The following is a 12,456-nucleotide window of genomic DNA, read 5'->3' on the forward strand; positions in this document are numbered from 1 at the left end:
GAAGGTTCTTGGTCTAACACAAATGAATTCAAGGACAGACAAGCAGCACAGGGCATGAGTAACACAAGCAAGAAAGTTTATTAAGTGAAAAGTAGAGATGAGAGTCCATGAGCTTGATTGAGAGAGAGTGAGAGAGCAAGCGCGAGGGAGTGGGAGTGAGAGCTCGTGAAAGAACGACCTTGAGAGCAAGAGCGGGTGCAGGCAGAAGCTGTATGCCCTGACAGTTGGGTTTCTTTTTCTTTTTGACATTTGTTAAGTAGTAGAATACTTATTATTTGGGGTGGGGATTTCGTGCTGTTTCTTCCTTATTTGGTCAGGGATTTTTGGCCTTTGTCAGCCATCTTGAGGCTGGCTGGTTTGCTAAGGCTTCCTGTGGCTTTGTTTTGGAGTGCTTCCAGGATAGGCTTCTGACTTTCCAGATAGCTGGCCTTAATTTCCTTATTGCTGTCCTCCAGGAATCCTGTCAGAACCTCACTAATTGCTTACTCTAAGTCTTTTTTTTTTTAATTAAAAAAAAATTTTTTTTAACCTTATTTATTTTTATTTTTTTTTTTTTTCCAACGTTTTTTATTTATTTTTGGGACAGAGAGAGACAGAGCATGAACGGGGGAGGGGCAAAGAGAGAGGGAGACACAGAATCGGAAACAGGCTCCAGCTCCCAGCCATCAGCCCAGAGCCTGACGCGGGGCTCGAACTCACGGACCGCGAGATCGTGACCTGGCTGAAGTCGGACGCTTAACCGACTGCGCCACCCAGGCGCCCCTAACCTTATTTATTTTTGAGAGAGAGACACAGAGCATGAGTGGGGGAGGAAGAGAGAGAGAGAGAGGGAGACACAGAATCCGAAGCAGGCTCCAGGCTCCGACCTGTCAGCACAGAGCCCGATGTAGGGCTCGAACCCACAAACCACGAGCTCATGACCTGGGCCGAAGTTGGATGCTTAACCGACTGAGCCACCCAGGCGCCATGACATAGTCTTTTCAAAACATCTTCACCTCTACTTTTTTCTGCTTGTTGAATCATTTATGCAGAGAAGAGTATTAAATTCTCCATTTATAATTGAGATTTTTGCCTTATTTTTATTAACTGCTCTGTCAGTTAAAAAAAATACATTTTGAGGTTTTTATTTTTTTGAGGTGCATATACATTTAAGATTGTTATAGGTCCTTTTTATCTCTAGTGATATTTCTTGTTCTTAAGTCTTTGTCCAATATTAATATAGGCTAGCCACTTTTTTTTTCATTAGTGTTAGGATTTAATATCTTTTCTGTCCTTATGCATTTATCTTTCTGTCTCTCCATCCAAACAGCTTTATTGAGGTATAATTGAGCTATAACATCGTGTAAATTTAATCTGTCTTACTTTTAATTTAATTGAATCTTTATATACAAAATGGGTTTATTCTGGACAGCATATAGTTGGTTCTTGATTATTTTTTTCCAGTGTGACAGTCTCTGTCAAATGGGGTGCTTGTACCATTTAAATTTAATTATTACCATTACCATGGGGTGCTTGTACCACTTAAAATTAACTAATACTGTGGCTTGTTTTGGATCCACCCCCTTACTACTTGGTTTCAGTTTGCCCATGTGTTCTCATTTCCTTTTTTCCCTCTTGCCATCATTTGGATTACTTGATGTTTTGATTTCATTATAGCACCACTTTAGGCTTATTAGGTATAAATCTTGGTTTTATATTTTAGGAGTTGTTCTAAGGTTTATAGTATATCCCTTTAATCGTTCACTGTTGACCTTTAAATAATATTATATCACTTTATAGTTAGGGTAAGACCCATACAACAATATCATTCTATTTCCTATCATATATTTTGCTTCTAAATATGTTATAAACCACACAATATTTTAATATTTTTGCTTTAGTTATCTTTTAATGAAGTGAAGAACAAATATTTTATATTTATTCTAGTTTTCAAACATTTTTCTTTTTTTCCTTTTTTTTTCACCAGTCATCTTTTATTTGGTGTTAATTCTTAATTAGGATGTGATTCATCCTAATTAAAGGATTCAAAGGTGCCAGGCAAAGGTCATAGTCAGGAATGTGAATGTGCCTCCATACCGGGCCCTCTTCGGTGGTGCTTGCATAGCAGCTCATGTGTGTGTTCCGTGTAATGACATAGTTGAAAAGCACATAAGCTGCCAGCACATAGAAATGCCAGTGATGCTTCCTTTCTTCACATTGACATACTTGTTGTAATACTGGTAATAACCTCTCTGCAATGCTCTGGCAATGCCCTTATGGTGAAATCCCACATCAGTATCCAGCTTGACTGTTCTCGTTTGACGTCCATGAGCTTCTTCTTCATTGGTATGGAGAATGCCATCTTAGAGTCCTGGGTGTCTGTTATATCTAGTTGTCAGCCATTTCTGACAACTCTTCCTATTTTTTGTTTAGATACAGGTTTTATTGTTGTTGTTTAGATCTTATTTCTTCTGCCAGAAAACTTTCTTTTAAAATCTTTTGTGTTTTGGCCTGGTGGAAATTCATCTTATCAAATTTTGTCTGTCTGAAAAATTTTTTTATTGTGCTTTCATTTTTTAAAGATTTTCATTTGCTAAAGAGTTTTGGGTTTACAGTTTTTCTGTTAGTACTTTTAAACTGGTGTTCTATTATCTTCTGGCTTATATAATTCATGACAGAAGAGTCTACTGTCATTCCTATTTTTGTACCTTTGCATGTAAGGTTTTTTTCCTTCTTGCTGGAGTTTGTACATACTTTCTTCTTACATCCTTCTTGTTCTCTAGGCTTCCACTGGGGTGTGTGTTATGTGTGCATACTCATATGTGTGTTTAATTTTGCCATAATCTGAGGCATTTTTTCTTCCTAGTTGTTTTGTGTTTCCTTACCACTTTTCTTTTTTAAAATCACATTCCAGTTGTACAGATGTTCTGTCTTTTTAATCTCTCAGGTCTTTGATTCTCAGTTGTTCCCCCCACCCCTGCCACCTTTTTTGTATTTCAGTTGGAAGAAGTGCTACACTTTTCTTCTTCAAGATTGTTTCTTCTTTAGTGATTCTTTCCTTTGTTGTGCTCAGTCTGTCAATAATCCCATTGATTAGCATTCTTTTTTTCTCTGATACTGTTTTTTATATCTTTCATTTCCATTTGTCTCATTTTTATAGTTTTCATCTCTTTGTGTTGTAATTCCACATTTGTCCATACATATTTTCCACCTTTTCCTTTAAAATAACTAAGGTTTGGGGCACCTGGGTGGCTCAGCCAGTTAAGGGTCTGAGTTCGCTCAGGTCATGATCTCACGGCTTGTGTGTTTGAGTCCCGTGTCAGGCTCTGTGCTGACAGGTTGGAGCCTGGAACCTGCTTCGGATTCTGTGTCTCCCTCTCTCTCTGCCCCTCCCCCACTCACACTCTGTGTGTGTGTGTGTGTGTGTGTGTGTGTGTGTGTGTGTGTGTGTGTCTCAAAAATAAATACAAATTAAAAAAATATTAAGGTTATTTTGTGTATTAATTTTATTTTTTAATTATGTATTTATTTTTAAAATTTACATCCAAGTTAGTTAGCATATAGTGCAACAATGATGTCAGAAGTATATTGCTTAATGCCCCTTACCCATTTAGCCCATCCCCCCTCCCACAACCCCTCCATCAACCCTTTGTTTGTTCTCCATATTTAAGAGTCTGTTATGTTTTGTCCCCCTCCTTGTTTTTATATTATTTTTACTTCCCTTCCCTTAGTTCATCTGTTTTGTATCTTAAAGTCATCATATGAGTGAAGTCATATGATATTTATCTTTCTCTGACTAATTTCATCCATGTAGTTGTAAAAGGCAAGATTTCATTCTTTTTGATTGCTGAGTAATAAATACTCCATTGTGTGTGTGTGTGTGTGTGTGTGTGTGTGTGTATGTATATATGTGTGTGTGTGTATATACATACACACACACACACACATCTTCTTTATCCATTCATCTGTCAATGGACATTTCGGCTATTAAGGTTATTTTAAAGTCTTTGATAATTCTAAAACATGAGACATCTCTGAGTCTTATTCTGTTGGCTGTCTTGTCTACTGAATGTAGATCATTTTTTTTCTTGCTTTGTGTATGTGTGATATATTTTTTATTGGTTGATATATATATATTGGTTGATATATATATATATATATATATATATATATATATATATATATATATTTATTTTCCTGTTTGAACAGTAGAGACTGAGGTAAATGTATTTGTGCTTAGTAATGGGTATATCTCTTTTTTCAGTTTGTTACTAGGTCTCATTTGAAGGGGGGTGGTTAGTGGTTGAATCAATCTGTTCTCTATTTCAGGTGGGTTTGTGTTGCTATATAGGTATCTTTGATGCTCCAAAAACCCCACATTCCTTCAGCACATGACTGCTGTTAATGAGCTTATTGAGAGTGTGGAGCATAAAAGAGTTTCTGCCAAAAGTGGAATCAATACAAAATTGAATTCTCCCAAAGGTGAATCAGTTTATATCTCATCTCCCCTTGGAAGAGCTTGGGGTTCAGTTCATTCTGTTGCCTAGAGACCTCAGCTCTCTATAGCCTTAACCAAAGTTAAGAATTTGTAGATTATCTGCTTTTTATAATTGTCAGATTAGAAGCATCATTCTCTTGACACTTGTTATAGTAAGTGAAAGTGGAACTTTCTCTTAAACCAGCCTTTTAAAGATAACTTTAATTAATTAATTAATTAGTTTTTGAGAGAGAGAGAGAGAGAGAGGGAGAAAGAAAACACACACATGCAGGGTAGGGGCAGAGAGAAAGAGGGACAGAGGATCCAAAGCAGATTGGAAGTAGATCCAAAGTGGGCTCTATACTGACAGCAGAGGGCCCGATGCAGGGCTCGAGCTCACAAACCCCCAGATCATGACCTGAGCCAAAGTTGGATGCTTAACCCAGGTGCCCCAAGATAACTTTAAAGGAGCTAAACACTTTAAGATTATGAATATAGGCCTATAGAATGAATGAAGGGAGAAAAAATTTACTAATGTTACTCAGTTGGTACTTTTAACTTGGGATAATATCTGTTGTGACAGTCGCATGTGTAATTTGAAGTATGCTATAACTTAGAGATGGGAGTGAAAATAATGGAAATATGTTAAATGACTTAAATATTGGCTGTAATCATGAAGGCAGTGATATATAGAAGATGCCCATAACAAGTTAGGATAAATTTTCTTTCAAGAATTGTGAATGGGCAAAAAGAGTATTTTTAATTTAACATATTTTATGTATATAATTTCAAATATTAACAAGTAAATCCACTAATGATAAGTTATATAATAAAATTTTTAGATTTCATGTCTATTCCTAAGAAAGTCTTTTTTTCAAGCATTTAACCTCCCTTTGTATGTACCTTTTTCATACAGTACATGGTACAATACATGTAAAGTCTGTTGGGTTTTTTTAATGTTTATTTTTGAGAGAGAGACAGAGCATGAGTGGGGGAGGGGCGCGCGCACACACACACACACACACACACACACACACACACAGAATCCAAAGCAGGCTTCAGTCTCTCAAACTCATGAACTGTGAGATCATGACCTGAGTGGAAGTCAGATACTTAACCGACTGAGTCAGACCCCCTCAGATGTTGCAAGTATCTTTGGAACATTTATTTCAGAGGCAAAGAAGTCTTTCTTTGGTTATTTTCTTATTTTTAATTGCAGTCTATTCCGAGTGATTTTACTTTTTTAGCTGTTTGACTTGAAGCTGCTAGTTACCTAATCTCCAATAGACTCAGTTTCCTTTTGAGGCAAGTTAAGTAATAATACAAAGCTCAGAAATACATGTCTTGTGAGGAATTATGTAATTTGAATGATATATGTTAAGAACCAAGCACAACAACACTTTATTACTGGTCTTTAATACATGATAGGTGCTACTATAAATGTTGATGTGTTAAGTATACAAAGTTAAATATAGAAAGTCTGTAGTGATCAACAAGGAGTAAAACAAGAGTAAAAACAAGGAGTGTTTCTTGTTTTGACCAAAGAGGTTTCTGATTCACAAAAAGTCAGAGTAAAATAAAAAAATGAAGTTACTTTCATTTCTCAACAGGTAGCATCATATTATTTAGAGTCTTGCCACCTCTATGTTACTTTATACATACTTTATATACAGGAACGATCCATTATATGAATTTGAGATTTAAAAAAAAATTTTTTTTAATGTTCATTTACTTTGAGAGACAGAGACAGAGTGCAAGTGGGGGAGGGGCAGAGAGGGAGACACAGATTTTTGATTTAAGAATGGAAAAGCTATGTTTACTTGCTGTAAATGATGTTTCTACAATTAAAGGAGCACAAATTCTTTTAACCTTTGAAAAGATTGTGTGTGGGGGGGCACCTGAGTGGCTCAGTTGGTTGAGTGTCTGACTCTTGGTTTTGGTTCAGGTCCATGATCTCATGGTTCGTGAGTTCAATCTCCGCATCAGGCTCTGCACTGACAGTGCAGATCCTGCCTGGGATTCTTTCTCTCTTCCTCTCTCTCTGCCCCTCCCCTGCTCATTCTTTCTCTCTCAAATAAAACTTAAAAAAATGTTTTTTAGAGGTACCTGGCTGGCTTAGTTGGTAGAGCATGGACTCTTGATATCATGGTCATGAGTTTGAGACCCTCCTTAACTTAAAATTAAAAAAAAAAAAAAAGCCAAGAATTTTTTCTTCTTTTTTTTAAAAACGTGATTGTGGCATTTGGTTTTCATTGTGTTATTCCTCGGCAGAATTTGGGCTATGAATGTCTATGAATGTAGGAGGTTACCTTTTCTTACATAATTGGGTGCAGGAAATATTAAGGTTATACTTTTCTCCCTTGCTTGAAATTTTATACATCATAGCTCATGGATTTTTAAAAACAGATGAAATAGAACATGAAGGTATTAATATATATACTTCTCAATATGAGTACAAGTTCCAAAAAATTTTTCCTCTAGGGTAAATATATCACATACATGAAATAAAGGCTTTAACATTGCTTTCCAAATTCCCAGCAAGAATGTAACCTATTTTGACTCTATGATGCTTATAGTTTATTTTTTTTCTCTTAAAAGGAATTTATAAGAAATAGGTATTTTTAATCCACATGGAATTTTTACTTTGGCAAATTTCTTCCTCAGGTGGCTAGGTCATTTAAACCTATAAGTGCATTGGAGACAAATGTATGAATGCCAGAACTATCCTGAAATTTCTGCCCATTTGGCCAGACCCTTGATAATATGGCTCTAAGATTCCCAATTGGCCAGCTCCCCACTTAAGAATTCTGTGTTGTGATAAGAGGAAGAGAAGAAACAAAAGAAATAAAGAAAATTTCAAGAGCATTACAGTTTTTTTAAAAGAAAAATTGTCTTAAGATATACATAAAATTTACCTTTTTAACCATCATTAAACAATGGTTCAGCAGCACTAAGGACATTCACATTGTTGTACAGCCATCACCATTATCCATCTTCAGATTTTTTTCATCTTTCTGCATGGAACTTTGTACCTGTTAAACACTAACTCCTTATCCTCCCCCCCCCGCCCCCCAGCTCCCTAATTTCTGTCCCTATGAATTTGACTAAGGAGCATTATAGTTTTAAATGAATTTAGATGTTGGAAGCCAAATTGGTCTTAAACTAGTTAGATACTAGGATTACTCTTATTTTTCTTGGCTGAACTGCCCTCAGTTTAGAGAAGTTACAGATTCTGAAGAATGAAATGGCAGAGAAGATGAAGCCACACTTGGGGAAGAGACTCAGATTTTGTTGCATGTGAAATAAACTTGAAATTTTGGTTGTTGCTTTTGGAATACAAATTTCCCTGTAGATGTAGTGGTTTCCAGAGGATATGATTGTGGTTAAAGAGATGTATCACCTACAGCATATCTAAAATTTTGGATACAGTGTATTTGAATTCCAGACCTATCCTGACTGCACTCTAAGTTCGTCAGACTATGGCTCTGTGAAAGTGCATCTGTTCTCTGAAATACAGAAAGAAATCAATGTTTTGGGCTTCCATCAGTGATACACATCTTCTTTTCTTCAATGTAATAAGAGCATTTAAAAAGTAAAAAGAAGCATTTAAACAGAAAACAAGCATTTAATAATAAATAATAATAAAAAGCATTTAAAAGGTAAACAGAAGCATTTAAAACTACATGCTCAGAAATTATTGGATAGCTTTGGGCCTATACCTACTCTTTAGTAGATAAGGACACTGAAAAAACTGTCATTTGTATTTTATACTGTGTATCCCTTGTAATGAATTTCTCTGCTTGAAAAAATATATTAAAAAAGATGACAAAAAGGACAAAAAAGAAAAAAATTAAAAATCCTCTGCTTATGCATGTGAGGAAGACACAAATACTATATTTTTGGACTGCAATCCCATGTCTGAGCTCACTAATAGTTACAGATTCTCAGGGGATGTGTCTCCTGCCCCCAGCCTCTATCTATCCCCTCACAAGTTTCTCTGCTGTTTCCTTTTTTTGTGTATGTTTTATACTTTATTCCCTGTATTTATTACTTCTCAATTTCTTATTTCACTTTGCTTTTGGCTTCTGTCTTCCTTCCTTTTGTGCTGGCTCAAATATATATTTTTAAAAATATTTTCTCTGTTATTTTGACTATTTAAGATATTTAGCCTGACATGAATGACAATCTTCGTACATTAAGAATATCTTGCAGGGGCGCCTGGGTGGTGCAGTCGGTTAAGCGTCCAACTTCAGCCAGGTCACGATCTCGCGGTCCGTGAGTTCGAGCCCCGCGTCAGGCTCTGGGCTGATGGCTCAGAGCCTGGAGCCTGTTTCCGATTCTGTGTCTCCCTCTCTCTCTGCCCCTCCCCCGTTCATGCTCTGTCTCTCTCTGTCCCAAAAAATAAATAAACGTTGAAAAAAAAATTAAAAAAAAAAAGAATATCTTGCAAACGTTAACTAACTTAGGTCTCTCTGGATCACCTATCTCCCCCTTTTTGTATTTCAGTTCCATTTTTTTTTTAAGTTTGTTTGTTTATTTAGAGAGGTTGGGGGAGGGAATGAGCTAGGGAGGGTAAGAGAGAGAGGAGAGAGAGAATCCCAAGCAGGCTCCACACTCAGCATGGAATCCAATGTGGGGCTCAATCTCATGACTGTGAGATCATGACCTGAGCCAAAATCAAGAGTCAGATGTTTAATCGACTGAGCCCTTTCCTTGTATTTCAGTTCTTAAAGCATATATATTGTTTTTATAAAGCTTATAAAAAATCAAAATACTTTTTAAGTGATTATTTTTTAAAATATGTGTATTTATTTTATAGCTACTTGAAGGAAATTTTGCCAAAGAAGTCAGCCATGAAATGGATGGACTTATCTTTCAGCCTATTGGAGTAAGTTCATTTGTGTGTGTATAGCAATGTGTGTGTGTTTGTGCGTGTGCATGTGTGTGAGCACTTGTAGTATGTATTATGTATGTAAATATGTGTCTATACCTGCTTGTATATATAAAGTACATTTTCCTGAGGTATATTTACTTAGGATTGATAACTGCTTTTCCTTAAAACAAGTTATTATAAAATATTTCTACTAAATATATGTAATGGTCAAATGAACAATTATTAGCTCTTCACTCAGCTTAAGAAGTAAATATTATTGATCCTTATTTTTCAAGGAAGTTAGTTCTTGCAAAATGAATGTTAATTATTTCTGTACTAGAAATCTACCAGTAATATTACATAAACGCTTATTTCTTTCTGTAGCCCAATCTACCTTTAAATACTAATATTTCTAAATTTGTCATGGATGGATGAGTAAAATTCAAATAATTTTTAATACTTAAAATACAATTCTTTGAATATTATATGTCAAATTTCTGAGACTCACTGAAGAACTTTGAATGATCAAGTCATATTTTGGAATAAGCTACATTTTACTCTATAGTATGGTTTCTCAACTTTAGCACCAGTGACCTTTTTTTGCCAGATAATTCTTTTCTGTGGAGGACTGTCCTGTGTGTTGTAGGGTGTTTAGCAGGATCCTTGGTCTGTATTTACTAATGCCAGGATTACTTCTTCCCCTAATCCATCTCTTCAGTTTGTGACAACCAAAAATATATGCAATCACTGCCTACTTCCCCCCAGAGAGCAAAATTACCCTCCTATGACAACTTGTGCTCTCTCTGGGGCACTCTTTCTCAAAATGTAGCCTGTGGACAAGGAATATTAGCCTGACCCAGAAAGTTGTTATAAAAGCAGCTCACCTTGGACCTATTGATCAGAAACCCTGGGATGGAGCCTAGCAATTTGTGCTTTAATAAGCTCTCCATGTGACTCTAACTCACGTTCATGTTTGGTAGAGTTGTATTTCATGTGCTATATACCTCATCACGTGCTGCAGTTTGTCTCATAAGCTCCATTGGTCCGTCAGTAACTCTATCCTTAGAAATTAGGGCACGGGCGTAGCTGAGAAGTTGTATTGAGAGACCTCAACCTGGATGCCTGTGGAAAAGGGAAAGAAACTAATATTTTTGAAAACTGTGTATTAAACACTATATTATATATAAGTTACATAAATACTAGAACTTTAATATGTAGGCTTAAATATAATGTAGATATGTGATTGTCTTCTGTCTTCCTTCCAGTCCCCTTTGCCAAACAGGTGGAGGGAAACTCTTCTGTGGTTGAGGGAAGAGGTGATGAAGGAAAGTTAGAGGCTGGGGATAGAAATTGTAGAAAATGCTATCTTAGGAAGATGGAAGTTACTAGATCTTTGAGTTTTAGTATTTTCCAGGTTTAATCTCCCTAGATTGAAATAAAGTCTAAAGATAACAGTAATTACAGTAAATTTTACTGTGTTAAACTCATCGGTTCATACTCACGTGTATGTGAGATTTTGGTAAATGTAAGAGAAATGATCTGACATGGAAGTCAGTCTCTGGGATGTCTAGGAAAGTCAGCCAATGTATTAGTCTGTTTCCATCCTAGTAACCACACATGTCATTATAATGACTTTGTAATTGATATCTGGTAAGGCAAGTCTCTCTTTGCCAGGATTTTCTTAAGTATGTGAGGACATTTGGTTTAACATATAAATTTCAGAAATAGTTTCTCTGGTTACCCAGAAATTCTTGTTCAGTTGGAATTAGGAGTTCAGTTGGAATTGCTTTGAATTTAGTTTGGAGAAAATTGATGTTTTTACAGTGTTAAATCATCTCAATGAATAAGGTTTAGCTGTTTTCGGGTCTTTTTCTGTTCTCTAATTGAGTTTGAGTTTTTAATTGTTGTCTAATTTCTATATATTTATTTTCCATTTTCACAGTAAATGGTGTCTTTGTTGGTACTTCTGATGTACTGCCACATTGATTGATTTATTTTGTTGATTCAAGAATCTTGCTGAATAGTCTTAGTTCTAATAATTGTCTAATTTTACCAATTGGCCAGGACCTCTAGTACTGGCTGAAACATACACTTTATTGGGGGGAGGAGGGGGAGACATTCATACCTTATTCTCAACTTCAAAGGGAATGTGGCTAAATTTTCTCTCTTAAGTATGTTTTTGGTAGATTTCAGTTAGATAACTTTTATCATGCCAAGAAATTTTTGTTTCTGTTCATACAAAGTTCCCCCCCCCCCCCCAATCATAAATAGATTTTGGGAGTTAACAAATGCTTTCTCGGTATCTCTTGATTGAGACTGCCATGTTGTTTTCCTTTTTATAACATTAATGTAGTAAGTTACAATGATTTTCTCATGTTGACCTGTCCTTACATTCTGACATAAATGCTGCTCAATCATGATATATGTAATTTAGATCTGGGTGTAATAGTTTTTTGAGGATTTATGCCTCCTTATTACTTACAGTTTTTTCCTTTTTTTTTTTTTTTGTACATTCAAAATATAGAAGGTAATATTATGGAAAAATATTATAAGTTTCAAGTAACACATAAGAATACATGCCCATGGTTTTAAAAGTAAAATATCTTGGCTTGTACTGAAAAATAGCGCTCTCTCTTCTACTTTCCCCACACTCAAAGTACCACTCCTTGGAGGGGATTATTTTTTGTTGTTTTAGCTGTGTTTTTTTCTTTTCCCTCCCTATTTCTACAAAATCTGTTTATGCTGCTCTTCCTTGGTTTTCTGTTTTATACATGATCTGCCTACTCTCTGCTGTTGAAGAACAGGATTGAGCTCTTTCACTCCTCCAACATCACCCCTTCTCCTTCTGTCATCCCATTATAATTATATCACATTTTGGGTCAAATGAATATTCAGTATTTGTATTTCTGTTGTAACATAAATATTGTTCACATCTGAGTCAAGTTGTATAATATTTTATTTTCATAGAAAACTTTTTTTGCCTAGAGTTAGGAAGTGCCTTGTATTTTCATTTGTTATGATTATCACTGCTTCTTTCCTTAAATTCTTTAAAAGAACTTTTTGTTAAGTTTTATTTATTTATTTTGAGAAAGAGAGGGAGAGAGGGAGAGAGAGAGAATCCCAAGCA

General features: G+C 35.6%; 1 protein-coding gene across 1 annotated transcript in view; it reads left to right on the forward strand.

Annotated features, from left to right (window-relative positions):
* The window catches only part of RNGTT (RNA guanylyltransferase and 5'-phosphatase), a 306,719-nt gene that overhangs the window by 140,077 nt on the left and 154,186 nt on the right, over nt 1-12,456 (forward strand). The window contains exon 12 of the mRNA XM_015069535.3: nt 9,276-9,344. Within this exon, the coding sequence (XP_014925021.1) occupies nt 9,276-9,344 (69 nt within the window). The remainder of the gene's footprint in view (nt 1-9,275; nt 9,345-12,456) is intronic.

The sequence above is a fragment of the Acinonyx jubatus genome, chromosome B2, assembly GCF_027475565.1.
Source record: "Acinonyx jubatus isolate Ajub_Pintada_27869175 chromosome B2, VMU_Ajub_asm_v1.0, whole genome shotgun sequence".
Taxonomy (NCBI): Eukaryota; Metazoa; Chordata; class Mammalia; order Carnivora; family Felidae; genus Acinonyx; species Acinonyx jubatus.